This window comes from Dermacentor albipictus, chromosome 3 (genome assembly GCF_038994185.2).
Source record: "Dermacentor albipictus isolate Rhodes 1998 colony chromosome 3, USDA_Dalb.pri_finalv2, whole genome shotgun sequence".
Lineage (NCBI taxonomy): Eukaryota > Metazoa > Arthropoda > Arachnida > Ixodida > Ixodidae > Dermacentor > Dermacentor albipictus.
The window spans coordinates 116703680-116729481 of NC_091823.1; the positions used below are offsets into that span (position 1 = coordinate 116703680).

The following is a 25802-nucleotide window of genomic DNA, read 5'->3' on the forward strand; positions in this document are numbered from 1 at the left end:
AATTTTAACGCTGTCGCTGGGCGTAGACTATATAAGGTACGTGAGAAACGCGTTAATGTTTTACCAATATTAGTGAGTGGTTGCGCTTAGTACTGAAACAAGGAGTACACAATGTGAGCACAAAGCCGGAACGTAGGTTGATATTTATTGATCAGAAAGCAAGAAATCTGTACCAGACGCATACCTTACTCCTAAGAAGCTAAACCAGCGATGCAGAGCGCAGCATGCTTTGTTTTGCACGTACCATGGTTGCACGTACACTTCAACGTGGCCTCTATTCTGCAGCTTCTCGAATCTTTAGGTTTCTTTTCCCAAACGAGGCTGCAGCTGCACTCACCGCAATCTCTGTTTGCGCTACCACCGAATTCATCGGGTGGGCCAGAGGAGCCAGACGAGCCAGGCACTAAGAAAAGAAATGAATATCTTATGTCGGCTAAACAAAACAAAACAAAAAGGAAAGAAACCTTTGGGGGAAGGGATCCAGGAATTAAATTTTTAAAACAAATCAAATAGGCATAATCAAGAAAAAAAGCTGTTACAACAGGATCGAATATTTTCTCAGTTTTAAGTAAAGTATATAAGGGTAATATGAAGGCAGGAACAATAAGACACCAGATGCAAGTACAGTGTTGTCCTCGCGGAAAGCGAAAACGATCATACGAAATGGCTCGGCAAAATGTATTGAAAGGAGACAAACATTCTGAGATTTGCCAAACAATAGGTTGTTTTGCATTGACCGAGACAAAGAGTTGGCACGAAAGAAATTAATTTACTGGCTTTATTGGCTATGCTTTTATTCTCCTTTAGTGGCTTTTCTGGAAGTAAGTTATTGAAGCATGACCTATGTTTCAGCTTATTCATTCCAAGGATTAATGAATACATCTGGGTACGGTACAGACAATGACCTGTCCTTGTATCACTAAAATGTGCAAAGCCCAAGAAACGAGACTGAGGAAATCCAGATAGAAATGCAGCAGATGAGCTTGTCATTTTCTTGCTCTTACTGAGGCGTGGTTTCGTTCGGAGGGATATCTCATTCTTGGCTACTAACATATAACTGAATTCAGGAAAAATATTCGAAGTGCAAGTATTGCCCTATCCGTGCAAAAGAGATTGCCTTTTAACATCCAGACTGGTTACACGGGTGTTTTCTAGAGAGGGAAAGCGAGAAATAGAAGACAGGAAAGGCAGGGAGGTTAACCAGACGCACTTCCGGTTTGCTAACCTGCAGTGAGGGAAGGGGGTATGGGCACGAAGAGAGAGAGGAAAGAGAAACACCACAGTTTCGCGCACAGTTGAAAGTTGGCACCGAGTCTACACATGGTTCCCAAGACCTGTCGACTTGAGGTACTTCAAGAGCGCTCTTGTGGCTTTCTGGGTCACCGACGCGTACGGCCAGGGTCCAAGGATCTTCCTTACGGAAAATGGTCAAGAGTCCACCTAGTTCAGTGCTGTACGAAGAACTTCGCGCTCGACGTCGTATTGGGGACAGATACATAGGATATGTTCAATCGTTTTGCGGTTCCGAGGATTTGGAATATGTTAGTATGATAGACCGGAACACCTTTATAATTTTTTATACCGCGTCCCACAATGAAACATTGAATTCAAATAACCTTCGTGTTATTGCGCTTGCTGATTTAAATGCTGACGTTATGGTGAGATTTACTATTCAAATTGCCCTAACTGAAACGATCCTGCTGTATGGCTATGTCGACACAGTTGATTCCGAACGCCTGTGAATAAATCGTCAGCAAGAATAACAGATCTATTTTACTCCCCGTTGAAACGGCCTTTGAGGGAGTCTTTTTATGGGGTCGAAGTGATCACTTGCCGTTTTTTGTTTTTGTCTTTGTCTTCGTAGGTAAGGAACGAGTCATCATCAGCCTGGTAACTCCCACTGCAGGGAAAAGGCCTCTCCCACGCTTCTCCAACAACCCCGGTCATGTACTAATTGTTGCCATGTTGTCCCTGCAAACTTCTTAACCTTATCCGCCCACCTAGCTTTCTGCCGCCCCCTGCTTCGCTTCCCTTCTCTTGGAATCTAGTCGGCAACCCTTAATGACCATCGGTTACATTCCTTCCTCATCACATGTCCTGCCCATGCCCATTTCTTTTTCATGATTTCAACTAAGATGTCATTACCTCGCGTTTGTTCCTTCACCCAACCTGCTCTTTTCTCATCCCTTAACGTTACAACCATCATTCTTCTTTCCATAGCTCGTTGCGTCGTCCTCAAATTTAAGTAGAACCCATTCGTAAGCCTCGAGGTTTCTGCCCCGAACGTGAGTACTGGTAAGACACAGCTCTTATACGCTTTTCTCTTGAGGGATAATGGCAACTTGCTGTTAATGATCTGTGAATGCCTGCCTAACGCACCCCAGCCCATTCTTATTCTTCTGATTATTTCCGTCTCATGATCCGGATCCGCCGTCACTACCTGCCCTAAGTAGATGTAGTCCCTTACGACTGCCAGTGCCTCGCTACCTATTATAAATTGCTATTCTCTTCCGAGACTGTTAAACATTACTTTAGTTTTCTGCAGATTAATCTTTAGACCTGGCCTTCTGCTTTGCCCCTCCAGGTCAGTGAGCATGCATTGCAATTGGTCCCCTAGGCAATATCATCAGCGAATCGCAAGTTATTAACTCTTATCCTCAATTCTTCCCAATCCAGGTTTCTGAATACCTCCTGTAAACACGCTGTGAATAGCATTGGAGAGGTCGTATCTCCCTGCCTAACGCCTTTCTTTATTGGGGTTTTGTTACTTTCTTTATGGAGGGCTATGGTCGTTGCGGTGCCGCTATAGATCTTTTTCAATATTTTTATATACGGGTCGTCTACACCCTGATTCCGTAATGCCTCCATGACTGCTGATGTTTCAACTGAATCCAACGTTTCCTCGTAATCAATGAAAGTTATATATGAAGGTTGGTTACATTCCTCACATTTTTCTGTCAGCTGATTGATAGTATGGATATGGTGTATTGTTGAGTCGCCCTTACGGAATCCTGCCTGGTCTTTGGTTGACAGAAGTCTAAGGTGTTCCTGATTCTATTTGCGATTACCTTAGTAAATACTTTGTAGGCAACGGACAGTAAGCTGATTAGTCTAAAATTTTTCAAGTCTTTGGCATCCCCTGTCTTACGGATTAGGATTATGTTAGCGTTCTCCCAAGATTCCGGTACGCTCTAGGTCATGAGGCATTGCGTATACAAGTTGGTCACTTTTTCTAGAACAATCTGCCCACCATCCTTCAACCAATCTGCTGTTACCGGATCTTCCCCAGCTGCCTTACACTTTGCATATTGTCACGTGGTCGTGACGTCAAGGAACACAGTAGCAATACTGTGAACGACAAAACTAACTTTTATTGGGCGAACCTGTGCCCAAAACACAGGCTACACTTATAGCACAACGATAGCGGCGAACACGCTCGGCGATCGTCGAAAATCTCATCAGCGGGTCAAGCGCGTCGGCTTTTATACAGCAGTCATCGAATGTTCCAGACTAAACGTTGTGACCCGCTTGCCTTCTACAAAGTTCCACACCATTCGTGTCAAGCGATGAAATCAGATAATACAAGGTTCGGTGACAACAGACAGTGGATAGAAGCATCGATAACTTTCCAGAAACTTCGGGTACATGCAGGCGCGTCCCGCGCTGTGCGATAACATTTGTTAGGTGGCGAAACCTGGTCGCCCGATAAAGATAAGTACACGTGTCAATACCCCCCTCTTAAAAAGCATCGACCCGATGCTGCAAACAACCGAAAGTAATAAATAAGCACTCACAGCAAAGAAAAAAAAACAAAATAAGGAAAGTTCGTTAGCGTCCGTAAAATGGCTTAAAACGCACCACGTGGACCACTTCAGGTCGTGCGCGACGTCGCCGTCTGGCACGACCTCATAGTCCAGTGCGCCAATACGTCGGATGACCTTGTAGGGTCCGAAATAGCGTCGCAATAGTTTCCCACTCAGTCCTCGTCGACGTATCGGGGTCCATACCCAAACACGGTCGCCCGGCTGGTACTCGACGAAGTGTCGTCGGAGGCTGTAGTGTCGGCTGTCGGTCCTCTGCTGGTTCTTGCTTCGCAGGCGGGCGAGCTGTCGGGCTTCTTCGGCGCGCTGTAGATAGGTAGCGACGTCAAGATTCTCTTCGTCAGTTACGTGCGGCAGCATGGCGTCGAGCGTCGTCGTCGAGTTCCTGCCGTAAACCAACTTGAACGGCGTGACCTGTGTTGTTTCTTGCACCGCCGTGTTGTAAGCGAATGTTACGTACGGCAGGACGGCATCCCAGGTCTTGTGTTCGACCTCGACGTACATTGCTAGCATGTCGGCGAGGGTCTTATTCAGCCGCTCCGCAAGACCATTCGTCTGTGGGTGGTAGGCAGTTGTCCTCCTGTGCCTTGTCTGACTGTGTTGCAGAATGGCCTGGGGGAGCTCCGCTGTAAAGGCCGTTCCTCTGTCGGTGATGAGGACTTCTGGGGCGCCATGTCGCAGCAAGATGTTTTCGACAAAGAATTTCGCTACTTCGGCGGCGCTACCTTTCGGCAGTGCTTTAGTTTCTGCGAAGCGGGTGAGGTAGTGCGTCGCTGCGACGATCCACTTATTTCCGGTTGTTGACGTCGGAAAGGGCCCCAACAAGTCCATCCCGATCTGCTGGAATGGTCGGCAAGGAGGCTCGATTGGCTTTAGTAATCCGGCTGGTCTTGTCGGTGGTGTCTTGCGTCGCTGACAGTCTCGGCATGTTCTGACATAACGGGCGATGTCGGCGGTAAGGCGCGGCCAATAATACCTTTCCTGTATCCTCGACAGCGTCCGGGAGAATCCAAGGTGCCCAGTGGTTGGATCGTCGTGTAGGGCATGCAATACTTCTGGACGCAGTCCTGACGGGACAACAAGAAGGTAGTTGGCGCGCACTGGTGAGAAGTTCTTCATTACGAGTAGGTTGTTTTGAAGCGAGAATGAAGATAATGCCCGCTTAAATGCCCTAGGTACAACGTCGGTGTGCCCTTCCAAATACTCGATGAGGTTTTTCAACTCCGGGTCTGCTCGCTGCTGTTCAGCGAAGTCTTCTGCGCTTAAAATGCCGAGGAAGGCGTCGTCATCTTCGTCATCTTGCGGCGGCGAGTCAATGGGGGCGCGTGATAGGCAATCGGCATCAGAGTGTTTTCGTCCGGACTTATACGTTACAGTGATATCATATTCGTGCAGTCTTAGGCTCCACCGCGCCAGCCGTCCTGAAGGATCCTTTAAATTCGCTAGCCAACACAAAGCGTGATGGTCGCTGACGACTTTGAATGGCCTGCCATATAGGTACGGGCGAAATTTCGCTGTAGCCCAAACGATGGCGAGGCATTCCTTTTCGGTTGTAGAATAATTGCCTTCCGCTTTTGACAACGACCGGCTAGCGTAAGCTATCACGTGTTCATGACCATCGTTTCTTTGGACTAGCATGGCACCGAGGCCTAGGCTACTGGCGTCAGTGTGGATTTCGGTATCGGCATGCTCGTCGAAGTGCGCAAGTACGGGCGGCGACTGCATGCGTCGTTTGAGTTCTTGAAATGCGTCGGCCTGCGGCGTTTCCCGTTTGAACTCGACGTCACATTTAGTTAGCTGTGTCAGCGGCTCAGCGATACGTGAAAAGTCCTTGACAAATCGCCTGTAGTAGGCACACATGCCAAGAAATCTACATACTGCCTTCTTGTCGATGGGCTGCGGGAACTTTGCAATGGCAGCTGTCTTCTGCGGGTCGGGGCGAACTCCTGACTTGCTGACGACATGGCCTAGGAATAGAAGTTCATCGTAAGCGAAGCGGCACTTTTCTTGCTTCAGAGTGAGCCCTGATGACTTGATGGCCTCTAGTACGATCGCAAGCCACCTAAGGTGATCGTTGAAATTTTCGGCGAAGACGACGACGTCATCCAAGTAAACAAGACAGGTCTGCCACTTCAATCCTGCTAACACCGTGTCCATGACGCGCTGGAATGTTGCAGGCGCCGAGCAGAGTCCGAATGGCATGACCTTGAACTCGTAGAGGCCGTCTGGCGTGATGAAGGCGGTCTTTTCGCGATCTCTCTCGTCGACTTCTATTTGCCAGTAGCCAGACTTCAGATCCATCGACGAGAAGAATTTTGCGTTGCAGAGCCGATCTAATGCGTCATCTATCCGTGGTAGGGGGTATACATCCTTCTTTGTGATTTTGTTCAGTCGACGGTAATCGACGCAGAAACGTAAGGTGCCGTCCTTTTTCTTCACCAAGAAAACAAGGGATGCCCACGGGCTTTTCGACGGCTGGATGATGTCGTCGCGCAGCATTTCGTCGACTTGTTGTCTTATAGCTTCACGTTCTCGCGGCGAAACTCGGTAAGGGCTCTGGCGGAGTGGTCGAGCGCTTTCCTCGGTTATTATGCGATGCTTGGCGACTGGTGTTTGTCGAATCCTCGAAGACGTCGAAAAGCAGCCTTTGTATCATCGGAGCAGACTTCTGAGCTGCTGTTGCTTATTCACGGGGAGACTTGGATTAATGTCGTAGTCTGGTTCGGGAACCATGGTCGTCGGGGTAGATGCGGCGGAATCCGAGAGGACAAGCGCATTACTGGTTTCCAGAATTTCCTCGATGTACGCGATCGTCGTGCCCTTGTTGATGTGCTTGAACTCCTGGCTGAAGTTTGTCAACAACACTTCAGTTTTCCCTCCATGCAGTCGAGCGATCCCTCTTGCGACGCAAATTTCATGGTCTAGCAGTAGACGTTGGTCACCCTCGATGACGCCTTCTACGTCGGCAGGCGTTTTGGTGCCTACGGAAATGACAATGCTGGAGCGAGGCGGGATGCTGACTTGACTTTCGAGCACACTTAAGGCACGGTGACTACAAGAGCTCTCCGGTGGTATCGCTCGATCTTCCGACAGCGTTATGGACTTCGACTTCAGGTCAATGATTGCGCCGTGTTGGTTCAAGAAGTCCATGCCGAGAATGACGTCTCGCGAACACTGTTGCAGGATAACGAAGGTGGCAGGGTAAGTCCGGTCATGAACGGTAATTCTTGCCGTGCAGATTCCAGTTGGCGTAATGAGGTGTCCTCCAGCGGTCCGAATTTGGGGACCCTCCCATGCAGACTTAACCTCCTTTAACTGGGCGGCGATGTGTCCACTCATTACAGAGTAATCGGACCCTGGTTCGACTGAGGCAGTGACTGCGTGGCCGTCTAGAAGTACGTCGAGGTCGGTGGTTCTTTGGCGTTGCAGTTGGGTCTTGGCGTCGGATCACGGCTGCGTCGTGTTGAACTGAAGCTGGAACGTCGCGTCGTCAACTCGTCTTTCGTCGGTGTAGTCTTGGCTTCCCGACTTCTTCGGGACGGCGACGTGTCGTCATTAGGTCGTCGAGATGGTTTCTTCGTCGTCTTCGTCGGCGCCGGAGGATCTTCGTCAGTTCGACGAACAGCAACCGCACCTTCATCGGTTGCTGCTTTTAGTTTTCCGGATATGGACTCGCAGAGCGGCCCCGGGCTGGGCCGGTGTATGGTCGGCGCCGCGGCGACAGGTAGCGGCCTGGTGACGGCGAACGGGACGGTCGTCGAGGGCTCCACTGAGTAGCGGCGAGGTAGTCGGCGATGTCACGCGGGCGCTCTCCAAGTTGTGGACGCGGCGCGTTGACGGCGAACCCTCTCAGTCCCAAGTCACGGTAAGGGCATCGGCGATACACATGGCCGGCTTCTCCGCAGTGATAGCAGAGCGGGCGGTGGTCGGGAGCTCGCCAAATGTCTGTCTTTCTTGGGTAGCTGCGCTGGGCGATGGGTGGGCGTGCTGGCGGCGGCGGCGGTGGTCGACGAAATTGCGGCGTTGCAGGGCCCTGGCGCGGTCGTGGAGGGGGACCTTGACGGCGGGCGACGGCGGCGTAGGTCATCGCTTCTGGCTGGGGCTGCGATGATTGTGGTTGTAACTCGGGAACTCCGAGCGATCGCTGAATTTCTTCTTTGACAATTTCGGCGACTGTGGCCACTTGAGGTTGCGATGAAGGGAAGATCCTTTGAAGCTCCTCTCGTACGACTGCCCTGATGGTCTCGCGCAGGTCGTCGGTGGCCAGTGAGTGAACTCCGGCGTAGTTTGTCGAGCTCGTGCGGCGGTTGAATTGCCGGTTCCGCATTTCGCGTGTCTTCTCAATGCTGGCGGCCTCGCGAAGGAACTCTTCTACGGTCGTTGGTGGGCTTCGTATCATTGCGCCGAAAAGTTCCTCCTTTACGCCACGCATCAGCAGGCGGACTTTCTTCTCCTCGGACATTTCCGGGTCGGCGTGGCGGAACAGACGGTTCATTTCCTCAGTGAAAATAGCGATCGTCTCATTCGGCAGCTGCGCTCTGGTCTCCAGTAGAGCTTGGGCTCGCTCTTTTCGCACGACGCTTGTAAATGTTTGCAGAAAGCCGCTTCGGAACAGGTCCCACGTCGTCAAAATGGCTTCGCGATTCTCGAACCACGTCCTGGCGGCATCCTCCAATGCGAAATAAACATGTCGCAGCTTGTCCTCGTTTGCCCAGCTGTTAAACTTAGCGACCCTCTCATACGCTTCCAGCGAGCTTTCCGGGTCCTCAAATGTGGAACCGCGGAACGTCGGTGGTTCCCTGGGCTGCTGCAGCCCGATGGGGGACGCTGGGGCTGCCATTGGAGTTGCCTTGGACACAATCTTCTTGGTCTCAGGTAAAAGTCCGTGCTCCGGGGGCAGCTGTTGAAGACGGCGGCTTGCTCGATGTTCCGGGACGGCACTGGTGTTGTCTTTGCGTTCCGGGCTTGAATTACGGCTTGTCGGGGGCGTCCGGTACATGAACGTAAAGCACCTCCACCAGATGTCACGTGGTCGTGACGTCAAGGAACACAGTAGCAATACTGTGAACGACAAAACTAACTTTTATTGGGCGAACCTGTGCCCACAAAACAGGCTACTCTTATAGCACAACGATAGCGGCGAACACGCTCGGCGATCGTCGAAAATCTTGTCAGCGGGTCAAGCGCGTCGGCTTTTATACAGCAGTCATCGAATGTTCCAGACTAAACGTTGTGACCCGCATGCCTTCTACAAAGTTCTACACCATTCGTGTCAAGCGATGAAATCAGATAATACAAGGTTCGGCGACAACAGACAGCGGATAGAAGCATCGATAACTTTCCAGAAACTTCGCATACATGCAGGCGCGTCCCGCGCTGTGCGATAACATTTGTTAGGTGGCGAAACCTGGTCGCCCGATAAAGATAAGTAGACGTGTCAATATCGTCCAAGGCTTTCTTTACTTCTTCTGGCGTTACTTGTGGGATTTCAAATTTCTCTAGACTATTCTCTCTTCCATTATCGTCGTGGGTGCCACTGGTGCTGTATAAGTCTCTATAGAACTCCTTAGCCACTTGAACTATCTCATCCATATTAGTAATGATATTGCCGGCTTTGCCTCTTTGGGCATACATCTGATTCTTGCCTATTCCTAGTTTCTTCACTGATTTTAGGCGCCGTCCGTTCCTGAAAGCATGTTCAATTGTATCCATATTATATTTGCCTATGTCAGCTGTCTTACGCTTGTTGATTAACTTGGAAAGTTCTCCCTGCTCTATTCTAGCTGTAGGGTTAGAGGCTTTCATCCAATGGCGTTCCTTGATGAAATCGTTCGTCTCCTGCGATAGCTTACTGGTATCCTGTCTAACGGAGTTACCACGGACTTCTATTGCACACTCTTTAATGATATCCATAAGATTGTCCATAAGATAAGAAGCGCGACGAACACGACGGCATCACGACCCCGAACACGTACCCAGTTGCACAAGCCATTAGACAACTTGGATCACTAGGTCGGGCTAGAAGGCATGGCAACGACAGCAAGATGAGAGTAAAACATCATGAAGCTGGAATGGCAACTGGGAGCACTGGGTCGGCGTAAGGGTCTAGATATATAGGTGGATAGATAGACAGACAGACAGACAGATATATATATATATATATATATATATATATATATATATATATATATATATATATATATATATATATATATATATATAGATAGATAGATAGATAGATAGATGGATGGATAGATAGATAGATAGATAGATAGATAGATAGATAGATAGATAGATAGATAGATAGATAGATAGATAGATAGATAGATAGATAGATAGATAGACATGCTTAAAATTGTTCTTATAGGGAAATAATGCTATTCGCATTAAAAAAGTAAAGATTGTTTGGGAGGCACGCGAAAGCTAGGCGGGATCCTTGTATCGGCGTGCATATATATTCGGTTATGCGCTAATCACTGCTTTTAATGTGTGTAAATTAGCTTTCACTAGCCTATTAAGCCTGAGATTTATTACCTCAGATAAGTTTCGGTGAATTTGTTCTGTTTTCCTTTTGGTTTGGGCTGAAAACACTGAAAACTAGTCGTAATTACATACGTCGAGTGCGGACAACAAAACACAAAGAGCGGGAAAAGTGCACGCCGCTGTGTTTCGTTCCTTGCTCAAACATTTCAGTTTGATGATAATCTGCGCACTACCATAGCCGATTGAAATACACCAGATGTGTTTTCTTTAGATTGAATATTTTAAACAGAATTCGCTGTGGTAGAAAGCACAATTTCATTCATTGAGCTGTAGTTCTTGGAGAAGCGGACATTATTGGAGTAAATAAGAAGATTGTTCAAATTGCATTTGAGTTAATCATTTAATGGCAGATGCATTGCAATTTACGAATTGTAGCCGGTAATATTATAAGGCTTATTCAATTAGAATGAGTACTAAGAATCACACCGATTTCGTGAGGTGCAGGTCAAACTTGCAGTTGAATGCAGTTTGTTTTCTTTTTATATATTCTTTAAAGAAAGTGCATTTTAGTCATTGAAGCACAAAAATAACTCAAGAGCCTGTGTGTTTTGTAGCGCACTTTAGGAAATAATATATCGCAACTCATATGTGATCCCACATTTTGTTCCAAGTGCATACGTTTTGCTAAGTCACCCACTACAATTCCTAAATTGATATACATGCCGTAAAGCAACTAGTTAAAGATTATTTGTGAAAACCATGTTATTTAGCCGAATACATAGGCGCATTTTTCGTTGTTGCAAATAATGTCCGTCTCGTTGTGTAAACTACCTAAAGGACTAAAAGTAAGCATGCGTTACAGGCGGTATATAAATAATCTTGCCGGTCTGAAAAATAAAAATAACACCTGCTGTATCTATCTGCATCACGTAATTGCGCTGTTTTTCCTTTCTGCTTCTGCACTCGCTCTTCCGTCGATGCCACAGTTTCCTGCGCTGCCGTTTGTAGAGTTTTGACCGCAAGAACATTATTCCACTAATCCATTTGCGAGGACCTTTGCCAACTTGTGCTCTCGAGAATCGGGCACCGCAGTTTAGGACGCCGCTTGATAATCAAGACGAATGAAAGCAGCTCTTTCAACACGCAAGAAATTCCTCTGAGCTTATTACTCACCTTCAGTACATCAATCAGCACGCAAAACAGCATAAAGAGCACCTCCACGTTCACGATAGGAAATGTTCTATACTCCAGACACAAGCAGCGTTCTCTATAATTTGTTTTCCGGGAAAATTATGAAGCTACAGATAAGATTATTGAATGCAAGATTGTCCGGCTAGACAAACATAGCTGTTGAAGCAAGTCGAAAATTTTCATAATGAGAAACTTGTCAGTTTTGTGCGAAGGTTGAGGCACTGAAAGCGATACTAACTAAGGCAGACAGCGTTGCGATCGTGTTCTTCCGGCGGCTTCCCAGCAATAAAAGGTTGGGATGCTGGCACGACGTAGCACACAAAGAAACCACTGCTTGGCATAAGGAACAGCTCCCTGGCACTGACTAGGCGCCTCATAACGCTCCCGGGAACAGGAGCGCCGTCAGTGGTGTTCCAGGTGTCGGATCTCGCCAGTGTACGACGTGAGAGCGACGGGAAACCATCGGAATTATTCAGTGCCCAGTGAAATTTTAAATAAGGTTAGATTAAGGTTTTTCTCCCCATTCCGTTCAGACCAGTACATAAAACAATAGCAGCTCAGCAGGAACGAGGGTGTGCTTATAGTATGCCTGCACACAACGGTGGTGGCAGCTGTGGGAGGCAGAACGCTGGTTTTGCTTTAGCTACTGAGCCCATCAAGCGCAGTGCCCGTGGATCGTCCACTCCGCTTAGTCGTTTTAGCAGCTGTGCACAACAGTGCCGATTGAAATAAACAAAATAACATGATGTTTGCTGTAAAATAGGGTAGAAGTTATACTTACACCCTTGGGTCTTCCCTGACGCTGCTGCTAAAATAACAAAAAGTGGATATGTTAGTCAGGCAGAGCGTTGGAACAAATTTCATACATTTAAAACGTGCTCCGCAAAGCCTTAAAACAAACGAATATGAACGTGGCTCTTTCTCTGAAACCGTTTACCTTTTTATTTTAATGTACCGTTCTGCTAGTTTAGCAGATGTTATTTCTTTCCAATATCGAAAATGGTCAACTACGCAACTCAAGGTGTCATGTTATGTGATGAAAACGTGCTAAGCACTTTCCTCGAGGCAATTCGAAGCTTGAGATTCATTAAACAACTGACACGCCGTCTCGGCGTTCCAGTGAAGATGAACAGAAAACAGGTTTTTGACAGGTTTTTTGGAAACATAAAAATTACTACTGTACTTTGCAGCCCATCTACGGTCTTGAAAGTGATGCTTGTCTTACAATTTCTGGTAAGCAGCCATAACTTCAGTACAACCTGCTTTCCATTTGGGAATTACAAAAGCCAAATTTGTTGTTTAAAAACATAATTACCATATTTCAGGTAGAGGCGAAATAATGACGCATTTTTTTTGTAGCTAATGTCCGCCTAGCCATGCAGCCCGTCAGCACAAGCGACAGGGGCCATGATAGGAGTGTCTCGCATAAATAGAAACCCGTTTTAGATGTCTTCATTCTAATTCTCGAATTTACTATAAACCGAACTGCAAAAGCGTTTGATTTCTGTTTTATACAGAAACATTATTTCTTGTTTTTCTTTTTATGAGGCTTTGAGATCAGAAGGAATGTTACCCACTAATCTTCAGGTTGGTGTTGGTGGCACGAAGTTCTTACCAGTTTTCTGTGCGCAATAGAAAACAATAGATAAAAATTTAAATTGTTTGGTTAATGACATTGCTGTTATTACTGGGAAGTTTGGTACTCTTCAGTGTTCAGGTCCATTGTTTTTAGACATTCAGTATCCCATCGCGGCATTTCGTCGTCTCTTCTGTGGGAGGATTTTCCAACATACTCCCCTAACTGCCACGCTGTTGTACAATTGTGCAGAGATTAACATAATATATTTGAAGCAAAATTATGCTGGCGCGTACAACTAATGTGATCATGGAGCGACAGCGCTGCCTAATCAGTTGCAAGGGAGTAATATGTGCGCCACAAATAAGTTATTGCCACGGAATCTCTACTATCACTACAAATACTCTAAGACAATTTTCCCTATATATATGTGACGGCTTCACTTACCCAGATCCATCCCTATGTTAGCTATGTCGCCCACGCGTTCTAAGGTTCCCATTGCTGAAAAAAAGCGAAAAAAAAGCGAAAGAAAAGTCAATGGAAGCACACGCACGCACGCACGCACGCACGCACGCGCGCACACACGCACGCACGCACGCACGCACACACGCACGCACGCACACACACACACACACACACACACACACACACACACACACACACACACACACACACACACACACACACACACACACACACACACACACACACACACACACACACACACACACACACACACACATCGTCAAAGTAGGACACTGGCTTCTGAACTGATTTATTTTACAACCATCGGTACTGGTAAAATATTATGTTTTCCTTCCGGTAAAGTATGTTACCGAGGCAAACACACCGACAGGCACATACATACAAAAAAGGCAGCATAGAAAGGTGCAGCATATCATCATCATCATCATCATCATCATCATCCTGGTTACGCCCACTGCAGGGCAAAGGCCTCTCCCATATTTCTCCAACAACCCCGGTCATGTACTAATTGTGGCCATGCCGTCCCTGCAAATCTTAATCTCATCCGCCCACCTAACTTTCTGCCGTCCCCTGCTACGCTTCCCTTCCCTTGGAATCCAGTCCGTAACCCTTAATGCCCATCGGTTATCTTCCCTCCTCATTACATGTCCTGCCCATGCCCATTTCTTTTTCTTGATTTCAACTAAGATGTTATTAACTCGCGTTTGTTCCCTCACCCAATCTGCTCTTTTCTTATCCCTTAACGTCACACCTATCATTCTTCTTTCCATAGCTCGTTGCGTCGTCCTCAATTTGAGTAGAACCCTTTCCGTAAGCCTCCAGGTTTCTGCAGCATATAAACAATAGAAATTCAGAGGCCACTTGTACATACATACCACAAAGTAGTTATATTTTCCTTTATTTTATGGGAGGAAGTGGAAGAGAGAAAGGGGTGTGAGTGTGTTGTGCTTGGAGTTGTAAGAGGGAAATTCTCGAGTTTCGACGTGCGCTGGGGCAAGCAGATGGAAATTGTGTTCTTCTTCGTTTATGGTTCCTTACTTGCGTTGGCAAGAGACAGACTTCCAGGCTCTTGCTGTGCTTATCATTTGTCCCAGCGTTGTTCCAGCTGCCTTCAGCTGCTATGCTACATTCATTGCGCAGAAGTCATGTCGGTGTAGATCGGTAAATACTGATAGAAAATTTTACGAATATTTGCACACATGCGGTGCTACATATACACTACGGCACAATATTCAGCCTCGCCAGTGATGCGAAACCAACATTTGGAGAATTCAGTAATACGCTGTCCCTTCCTTCCTTCCTCGACATAAATATGTCAGTATATAAATGTATAAAATAGACCTTCGAAGGTTCAACAGGGAGATATCATGCATATTGATCCTGAGGCCACTCTTGAATCTCTGCTATTATCCGAAGATAATCTTCATTTCACCACACGAAATGACCCCTAAGACACGATGAAAGCCTTCGTCTGGTTGTTTGCAATACGGCGCTACGGTGATAGTTCCTTATATGCACCATTTGGCACTAAATAGCGAATAACTAGCTTTGATGTGGCAGAGGCCTCTGTTTCTAACGCATGCACAAGCCCAGTGCCTTCATGAACGAATAAATGTTTTACAGCACGGAACCGAGCATGTACTTTTTTCTTTAGCTTGCCCTATTTTAGTAAGCGCACTGTGGTCGGTGGTCAGCAGCGGTGTAAATACTCTTTGCAGGAGACATTTGCGCCGTATTTGGGCAGCTATTAAATGCAGGCGCAAATCTGACCAATGGCATTATCGGAATACAGCTGCACGAAGTGCTCCCAGCAATGCCTCTTTACGGAAATGTGCACTTTTCATTTCGGCGTCTCACCTGCTGCAGAAACTTCTCGCCACTTTTTTTTGTGCACAAGTGTGCGAGTGCTTTTCACAGTTGTCTTTCTTGCCCGAAGTAGCAGATATTGGTTTTAGTAATACTTGGATTCCTCATTACAACTTTCTACTGTTATTCCATTTATCCCTTTCCTCAGCACAGGGTAGCCAGCCGGTACTTACACTGGCTAACCTGGCTGTCTTTCCTCCTCTTTTGTCTCTCTATCTGGCTACAACTGTGCAGATTGAAAATTGTAGACGCAGGTCCCGAGTGCAAAAGAAAGTGCATAAACTGAACGTCGGCGCTTGTAAAACCATACTGATTTCACTCATTATAAAATCTTAAATGAAATTTCCTGCCAACATAACTCGGAACACCATTCTAAGAGAGAAAACTTGGTAGTGTATATATACTGCGTGACCTTCAACCACGTTCTTTTTGCGTTGAACCATGTTCCGCATTAGGAAAACGCGAAATTCATTGTATTCTGTTTTGTTTGGGTGATGTTCAGTAAAGTTTGTAGGAGTTTCTGACTTCTAGTGGTCACTTTATTTAGAGCGCAGCTTATACGTGCCCGTTCCTGCGTTGAGCGTCGGCGTCCCTCGGCGTAACCCAGCGAACGAGCACAGTGAAGGATTAAATACCGAACGCGGAGCGCAGCGGTGGATGAAAGACGGTGATAGCGAAGAGAGCGCGAGGAAGAAAGAAGAGGAGGGGGTATTGCGAAAGCGCGAGAAGAAAAGCGTAGTCCCGTGGAAGACGTTTTGTGCGGCGATGATCGCTACGAGATGGCACCATAGTAGCACGCGTCGTCTGCTCATTATGACCCAATCGAGAAGGCATGCGGCAAGCGCGCCCACTGATACCATATGTAGAAATAAACAACTGCTTGAGCGGAAGTGTCTCTCCAGCGGCTGCTCTGAATCACTCCCACGCGTCACCCACCTACTGCCTCTCGCGGTTTGTGTGTATGTATGTATGTATGTATGTATGTATGTATGTATGTATGTATGTATGTATGTATGTATGTATGTATGTATGTATGTATGTATGTATGTATGTATGTATGTATGTATGTATGTATGTATGTATGTATGTATGTATGTATGTATGTATGTATGTATGTATGTATGTATGTATGTACGTATGTATGTATATATGTATGTATGTATGTATGTATGTATGTATGTATGTATGTATGTATGTATGTATGTATGTACGTACGTACGTATGTATGTATGTATGTAAGGAAGCGGAGCCTCCATTTCTTTTGCGCTTTGTAATTGTACGTCAGGTACTTGTGAAATTAGGCATCGCAATAGATCGAGAACGTGCTTTTCTTGGTATTTCTTGCCTTGTTTTTGGAAACTTCGTCACAGCATTCATGGTAATTGTATTATTACGGGTTTGCAGTGAACAAATTTGCACCCTTTGAGTGGCAAGCTTGCCGTTGCTGGCACGTTACTTGCGAGAGGCGACAGACGTGCTAAGGCAGTGGCATACTGTTGTCGCCCGAGGATATCGTCACGATAATGGCTGACCTACCATGACTTTGTTACCTAATGCAAGGATTACACTCGCAGCGCCAAGAATATGTTGATGCGTGACAAGCCCAAGATGGTGCAGGGGAACATTATTCTCCCCTTATGGATGACTAGCAGCATGCCCTTGATTGGTGGGGTGGACAAGAATGTGCTGCGAAAGGTATAGTCCTCAAGGCCTCGAAATAGGTTCTGTCGGAAGGTAAAGATGGTGTATCGAAGGTTCTCAAGGAGATCGTAGCGACGCCACTCGAAAGGAGTGAGATGATCATGGTTGCCGAGCCATCATCGACTGACTGTCGAGGCCGACATGCTGCCATTCTCGAATGCTAATCCCCTCAGTCAGAGCATTCGTGACAACGTGCAAGGTCGACATGTCGAAAGCCAAGAGAGCGCGCTTTACCTGACTGAATCGCTCCTTCAAAGAAATGGAAGTGCACATGCCGCTCTGAACTGCCACACAAATTTTCCTTTGATGTCCCCTGTGCCTTCGAAGAAACTCGGATCAGTAACAACTGGACCGCAAATGATTGACAGGATCAGGCACGTAGTAAATATTGAATATGGCCTTGAAGTTCTACTCCTGGTTGTGAAGGCAACGACCACGCTACTGTCATGAAATTTCAACCGCAGAGGTCCTCAGATTCTCGTAATCCTACTGCTCAGGTGTGTCCGATCAAAGCTAGCCATTCGAGTCAGTGTACACCTAGCGATAACGTGTCGCTCATGCGTCGTGGTGCAGAACCGTACTGTAGGCTGCTTGAACGCCAAAGCGGACAGGAAAGGGTACTTTTGCCAGCAAGCTCCCCCAAGGAAGCGAGTTATCAATAATCGTTATGGCGAAAGGTTACCGCGCGTCTAGAAGCGCCCATGTTTGTTGTTTTTGGATAGCCAATTGTTCTTGCACAAGCAGCTCAGTCAAAAGAACAAGGGCTTTGTCGGTATTATGCCGTTTTTTTTTTCATGTGAATATTACCAGCTATGAGGATGAAAATTTGTGTTTGAGAGCGCGATGTCGACGAATTGATGGGCAAGCGATATTACTATGCCCAGGTGCTTTTGCTGTTTGGTAAGCTCATGACAGTCCCTGCTCAACATCAGAGAGGTTTGTCTTACACAAATGCTTTCTTTTGCGCAGACGTAACGCGGACAATGGCACTTGCCATGAAGGGAACCTCTTGTGGATGCTGAGTGAATGATGACGGGACGTCGCAGGCGCACTTCATCGCAGCAGCTGCACAACATCCCAGAACTGGCGAAAGCAGCAACTCATCCATCCATAGAAGTCCCGGACCCCCGTGCAGCCCTGAGAGCGCCCACAGTGATGCGGATGCCCGAGATGCCATTGCCATGTCGACACTCGTACGCACATTGGGGACGGCCACGGAGCTAATTTCATTTCATCAGACGGCTGCGAAGCCCATCGACGTTCACTCCTACAGCCGAAAGTGGCACACAGAAAGCTGTTGCAGTGATTTACCGATGGAAGGCTTGGTGGTTAATACGTAAATGCCTGGATATAGCAATGCGGTGTTGCTTTTTATATTAGTTAACTACTGATCTTATCTTTTTCTTCAGAATAAACATTTTGCTGCAAGTTTAGATGGCGTCATTTAAGGTAAGCGTGGGCTTGAAGTTAAGATGCATTTCTGAATACGGGAATTAGAACATTGAAAATACAAATATATTTAGCTTTAACGTTTTCTATCATTATAGGTGACTCTATAGAGATCATTATATAGTTGCCTAGGATGTATTTTTTCTAACTAAAAATGAATAGCATAAATGTAAATATACAATGGCTACAGCCTTCCAAAATGTTGCTTTGATTTGGAAGACACTTCGCAACAACAACAACAAGAAAAAGTGCTTATATGGATGTACCTGTTATTATTCTAATAGTAATGTATGTGAACCTAGTGGGTACATATATGGTAGCATATTGGCAGCAATAGTCGCAAGATTGATAATTTTCAAGAGAGAACTTGTTACTAGATATAATTAAGTATTCGTAGTTGACTCGAATTCAGGAAAATAGACTTCATGGTTGTCTCAACTAGAGATGGTAATCTCGCTAACAGATGCAGCTGTACTCACCTATCTTGGCAGCCGGCTTCGGCACTTTTGCAATAGTCTTAGCTAGAATAAAACAGACGTAAGACACATTATACTCATAGCTTCGTCTATGTTTACCACAGTTCATAGAATAAAAAATATCACTCAATCGGCAACACTTGGGAATGTTTTGAAATGTTCCTCAGTATAGGAAATGTTTCTAGATAACCCTTGGCAGAAGACGTGTGTTTCAACGCTGTGTTTGTTCCTTAAGTACGCAGCTTAGTGTTCAGGTATCAGGTACCCGAATGTCCACTACAAGTCATTGAGAATAATTTCGTAATTTTGTACGAACATTGAGATCAGTCGGGGTCCTACCGAAGTTGAATGTTGCAACCCGCGCAACGACCTAGTAGTCGGTATCTCACGTTTGTCTAAGCATTTAGCATCGTCATGAAAACTTCATCTCGATTGATGATGTGACGGAAAACCAAGGAATACTCGATTCCAAGGTGCCTGACCTAACATACGATCAGCTGGTTTTAAGGCAAAAAGAACTGCCTTGAAAACATTCATGTTGACTCCAATTAAGAGCAGTTGGTGACTGCAGCAGTAAGGATAAAGAAAATGCTGCTACAAGCTTGGTTGGGCGATCAAGTTGCCAGATCAGGCAATAGCTCGTGCGCAGAGACTTGGGTTGATTATGCCGAACAAGCGTAAGCCCATAATGGAACCGTTTTCCTCATGTCAATCTAAAGAAAGCAATTTGTCCTAGATATCAAAACTTCGGTGCAACAGGGATCTCTATTGCAGTGGATATTTGAAAAGCTACCCGCACAAGCAGAAAGAAAGTTGCTACACTTTGCGAAGACAACTGGACAGCCATAACGTTTCGCGACAATAAGGTAATTTTAAACAAAACCGCTTACACCTATTGCCTTGTTACGCACAGAATTTGCGAGCGTGAGGCAAGATACGCGACGTTAAGTAATCATGCTCCTTCTGAAACGGCAGGAGCGCAGGCTAATTTTTCGCAGAAATAGCTGAAAAATGTCGCAGTTTCGTCCGAAAGGCGAAGCATCAATTGCGACAGCAAATTAGTAGACGGAAATACCAAGTAATGATATTAATTTTATCTGCCGTATAAAATTCCAAACATTCGCATAATAACTAACTTAACACGGACGTGAACAACACGGAAACATGAACACATATGTGTAGATGACCGTCGAACCACGACGTGAAAATGCTTGAGTGAAGAAGCGTGGCAGCAGCGACAGAGTTGACCTTCATGCTGTCTCTCGCTGCAACGCGAACTAAACGTCGACAGCACAGCGCATACGATGCTACCGACACGGATAATGGAATATCACGGTGACGACGACGGTGACGGCAGAAATACGCTTAGAGTGGCCTTGTAAGTGCCATCGCAATAAAATGCTTCTAAAAACTTCTGTTTCTTCATGCAATATTTGTAGCATAAATAATAAACATGGCACCGTCTCGTCACCTGGTTGACACCTCCTCAGCAGACATCTTCCCCTAATCCAGTACCTGACTTTTCGCGACAATAAATAACGCCGCACTTTTTGAGGGGCTGACAACCAATTTTCATGGTGCCTATTATTTTATTACAATAGAAATCTTACCGGTCAGAATGTCTAATTATAAAGTGGCAACGCGGAAAATGGCATGAACCATTTTTGATAAAATTTTTTTGATCTGTAGTGACAATGTAGTCGTTCACTGGAAACATGCGGAAAACAGTAATAGGTGAGCGCGATAGCGATTATACACCGGCATTAGTGGGAGGCAGACGACATGTGTTGAAGTAACTGTGAGAAAGTATCTTTTTTTACCATGTCGATATGTTTTTTGAATTGTTAACGTATCTCGGCGATAACAGCTGTGTATTTTAGTGGTCACCTGTTCAACTGTCGAAGTAATTAACCAGTCAAAACGAAAAAAATTGGATCAAAAACGAAACGACGCTATAACACGTGATACGCAGTTCAGCGTGTCAGCGTGTTGTCGTACCCATGCGCGTGCTTTTCATATCCGTAGCATAGAATAAAGTGCAGATGTCTGATATTATAGCAGTTGCAATTTTAAGCAATGTGTATGTGGTACTTAATAACACTCGAATTACGTACAGCAGTCTCATAGGCTACATTCGAAGTACCAAGATTTCACCGCCAGGCCTCGCCACTTACTCGTTTTTGAGACTTTCTTTGCCAATTTAAAATGATAGTTCCCGCTTGAATCGCGAACAGCGTGCTGGATTTTTATCACTATAAAGTATGGCCATTTCATTTCCATCGACGTCTCACAACCAATTATGGCCTGTTGTCGGTCCCTTTAAGCTGTGACAGAAAGTACAACCTTTACAGATGTAATCGAGGCGCGCGTGCAGTCGGTGGTTTAACAAGTGCGGCGTGCGATAACTTCACCTCTTTAACTGATTCAGTTTCATTACTATTAGAGTTGGCGCGGGTGCGTGTTTATCTCAATCACAAGGATGTCACATCTTGGGCTTGCTGTAGCCCTCCGAGCGCGCCACAAGGTTCGTCCTTTAAACTGTACGACATTTTGCATAAGTTACAAATAATGTACTCTGCAGCGCGTACTTTTCTTGCAGGAAGCTTCAATTTCCCCATTGAAATGCAAAAGTGCTCGCATACTGGGAATTGGGTGCGCGCTAAAGAACCCCAAGGTGCCTAAATCAGGCCGGAGTCCCCCGCTAGGGCATGCCGCACAATGATATTGTCGTTTTAGCGCGTAATAGCCCAAAATTAATTTTTTTGTCAGTTTCCGTGCTATGCCACAGAATTACCCTAACTAGCCGAGTACAGCAGTTATTCAGAATTTGAAAATTTTGTTAAAACCTATCTTACTTTATCAGTTGAGCTACAATACCCGTACGACCTCGTCGAATGCAACCATCTGAGACTTATTACTAACTTTGAGCCCGTCACTGAAACTCAGTGTCGCTGTGCCAATCAGTGGAAATCATCAATCAGCGTCACTTTTGCCACATTTAGGCGGTAATACTGCCATACAGTCTCATTTTTTGAATACTTCACCAACGTGGACGCAAATTTGCGAAATCTATCAGATATTCGAAGAGAGGAAACTCCTGTTTGATAAATTTTGAGCTTGAAAATTTCTTGCGCAAGTTCGTGTCATGCTATCTTTGTAGGGAATGTAAACCGGAACTGTTTTTTACAATCAAATGTCATAGAGCTACCTTACCTCTTCATAGGGCTTCGCTATATCAAAGGGAATAATCGCGCACCATGTTTTAACCTGCGCAAACACTTGCCCAATAAGAATCAGCGTCTCTATAGAAAAGCCAGGCTGTGATGTGGCCGTTCCACCAGCCGTATTTGCTTAGTGGCTATGGTGTTGGGCTGCTAAGCATGAGATCACGAGATTAAATCGCGGCCACGGCGGCCGCATTACAATGGGGGCGAAATGCGAAAACACCCGTGTGCTTAGATTTAGGCGCACGTTAAAGAACGCCATGTGGGTCAAGTTTCCGGACTCCCTCACTACGGTGTGCCTCATAATAAGAAAGTAGTTTCGACAGGTAAAACTCCATAATCTTTCTGACCCTGCACGTAGGGCAGCATATCATGCTGCAGCAAGCAAATACATGCATGCTTTCTTACTTGCTAAACATATATTTTTTTTTCGAACACGGCTTCTGTATTTCTTATATAGTATCCGCTAGAATGTTTGGCAAGTGGTAAGCAGTAATACTCACAAATAGTCGAATTAACCACTTCCAGCAATGTCGTTGTCTCAAGGAATGGTTTATGTTCTATACTTAACGCTGTTTTCTTGATTTCATTTCTTAACACTGAAGCGACTTGAACTACTGAAGTTACTGCATTTCATTGTTTCCCTGTGTATATTTTAGTACAGCTTCTGCTGAGATAAGAAACCTAATCCGTAAGATAACCATTTCTCCACCTGGTGTAGCGAGTATCAACCTAAAGTTTAACCAAAATACTGAAACCTACTCAACATATCTTCGATGATTTTTGCATTCCCTAGACCATGGTATGCTCCTGCATTACTGAAAAATTGGGAAGGTGGTTCCCTTGTACGGGACTGGTATTACAAATCCATTCCTCTGACCAGCATACCTAGGAAACTCATGGAGCATATCATTTCTTGTCACCTCGTAACATGTTTCGGAAATAAACTCTTTCTTCACTACACAAAAACATGAGTTCAGACGTGATTCCCGAGAGACACGGCTTCTTCCTTTCAATAACGACTTATTTACCGCTCTGGACTGGTCCTCTTTCAAGGCAGTATTTTCGCCGATTACGCAAAAACTCTTCCTTCCCTACACAAAAACATGAGTTAAGACGTGATTCCTGAGAGACACGGCTTTTTCCTTTCAATAACGACTTATTTAACACTCTGGATTGTTCCTCCTTCAAGATAGTATTTTTGTAGATTACGCAAGAGCCTTTGATTCTATACGATGCAAATTACTACTTTGTAAGCTATGCCAGCTTTATTCAGACGCTAACGTTCTAAAAGGTATATGAGGTTTTTTCCCTGCTATGCATGGAATTCGTAAGAGTTGATCGCCATAATTCTCCTTCTTGTTCTGCAACACCCGGAGTACCACTGAGGCCAGTTCCAGGGCCCTTGCTCTTTCTAGTACACATTAGTGACCTGCTCAACAAGATTTATTCTTCCACAAAACTGTTTGAGGATGATTCTGGTATTTGTGTTTAAATGGTAACCACTAGTGACCATTGAATGCTCCATTCGGACATAAGTAATATAAACTCATGGCGTGAGACTTGGTTAACGAAACTCAGTAGTAACAAATGTAAGGCAATGAGAGTTATTCGCAGTACTTCTGACTTCAGACAGTGTGCCTATTCTTTTAATACCTAACTCAAGTTTCCACTTACAAAGGCTTTTCTGGCAAACTCATATTGACCACATAAGTAGTATTGCTAATCGCACTCTTGGTTATAATAAACGTAATTTTAGTCTAGGTCCCCCTCACGTAAACATTTTGCTTTATACAACATTAGGCAGGCCCAAGTTTCACTATGCATCTTAGATTGAGGATCCCCATTTCAATTCATGCGCTATCATTTGTGCCTCACACAGATTTGTGCCTCACACAGAACCATGCAGCACGTTTTAGTTTATCTAACTGCTCGCGTGCAGGAAGTGTGACTTTATTAAAATCTGATCTTTATTTGCTTAACATGTCGCTTCGCTGCAAGATCCGGCTCCTCTATTTCATAAAATGTACCATTTTAATCCTAGCTTAAGCGACTCTCTGCTGACATCACCATCGTCAATTTCTTTCAGAAACGGTCATCACTCCAACGTTTGCCTGCAAGTTGCCGCACTAGCCTTCATTTCCATTCATAATTTCCACAACAACCGCCCACTGGAATCTCCTTCCCGCTTCCAGTGTTTCTATCGTCAATGCCAACGAATTTAAAGAAGCTCTTATTAACATCTTGTTACCCTACTACGCTGCTAAAGTTTTCTTGTTTTGTTTCGATACAACCTACTGCTCTCTGTGATGTCTCGGCCCTGTGAGAAAATCAATTAAATGAAATTACTAATACTATGGGATGTTTACTAAGTAACCTATTAATAAGAAACATCATACCTTTAGTATTAGCATCATTCGAACCCGAAGGTCTTGTGCTGGACGCAATGTCCTGCAGCACTTTATTATAAAACAGACTCCAGATATAAGACCTCCCAATTTGCCGTAAGGTGCACTGCTGCCCCACTCGCCATTTTCTTCTGCTGCAATTTTCCATCGCAACCTTAGTTGGTGCTTGTTATAGTTCGTTGCTTTCAGGAATAAGCGAATGACAGGAAAACAGAAACGAGCGAAGGAGCAAAGGACATTAGTGTTTGTTCGTATTCATTCGTGGCTTATACCGTCCGCCCCATTTGCTCTCGCATAGTTCTTTTAATATTACTGTGTTTTCCACCGCTAAGAGTTACTGGCCAGGACAACAGTTTATTTGCCACACCTATTGTGCCCCCATTTCTCGAAACTAATAACAGAAGGTTTTCAAACAAACGGCCATGCTTTAAGTACTTGAAACACACCTCTTTCCCAAATATATTAGTACTCTAAGCCCTAAATTGTTAATCGGGACGTCTTCCCTAACTATATTTTTAGTAGAATGTCGTGCGAAGTTTTTGCACCTCCCACTGCTGTGAAGCAGTGACAGTAAAAAATTATATTTTCTCGAGACGCCCAACTTCAAATTATCGTTATCTGTCAGCTCAATTACACGCGGTATACTTTGGTTTAATGGAGCAGGCAGTGTAATACGGTGGCTTTTGGGGCGGTTTCCGTGATTCCAAATTCCCATCAAGATATGTCCGTTATTATTAGGCCCAACGAAAGCACGAGACCGGAGGTAGGTCAGCAAAATGTACTCACCCACGGTTGAAACGAACCCCGCGTCTACAACAATGGGCGCGATGGCAACGAGTGTGACAGCGAATGCACTGGCCCTCATGATTGTTCGCCTTCGCAGAAACCTCGTCGGGAATAGCAGCCCCGTTATATGCAGAGGCAGTCGCAGCCGGCGGCTGCAAGTGCAGCTTGTATAAGCAATAGGCGAGCACGATCTCCGCGATATCTTTCACAATGCCCAGCGTGCAGGGTTGCCAGATCGCTCAAACCACAGGTAGCCAGATTGGCCTCCTCGGTAGCCCAAATGTAGCCAAAAGCGAAATTTCTAGGTAGCCCAAACGTAGCCAAAAAGCTTTGTC

At 45.5% G+C, this 25802-nt stretch overlaps 1 protein-coding gene and 1 long non-coding RNA gene across 3 annotated transcripts in view; one reads left to right on the plus strand and one right to left on the minus strand.

Annotated features, from left to right (window-relative positions):
• LOC139057892 (uncharacterized) overlaps positions 1–18377 on the plus strand; it is a 69113-nt gene extending 50736 nt beyond the window's left edge. Inside the window, exon 3 of the long non-coding RNA XR_011513072.1 lies at positions 18094–18377. This is a non-coding gene — a long non-coding RNA (uncharacterized lncRNA). The remainder of the gene's footprint in view (positions 1–18093) is intronic.
• LOC135915626 (uncharacterized) lies at positions 125–25649 on the minus strand. 2 transcript variants are annotated; one of them, XM_070536671.1, is made up of 5 exons: positions 25468–25649; positions 19053–19094; positions 13519–13572; positions 12277–12300; positions 125–403 (listed from the first exon to the last, which is right to left on the minus strand). In XM_070536671.1, exons 1-5 carry the CDS (start codon positions 25544–25546, stop codon positions 192–194), a joined length of 411 nt encoding a protein of 136 aa, XP_070392772.1. In that variant the 5' UTR covers positions 25547–25649; the 3' UTR covers positions 125–191. The 2 variants fall into 2 exon arrangements, with proteins under 2 accessions (XP_070392772.1, XP_070392771.1); XM_070536670.1 differs by having other exon boundaries at positions 12277–12303.
• Positions 25650–25802: the final 153 nt, after the last annotated feature.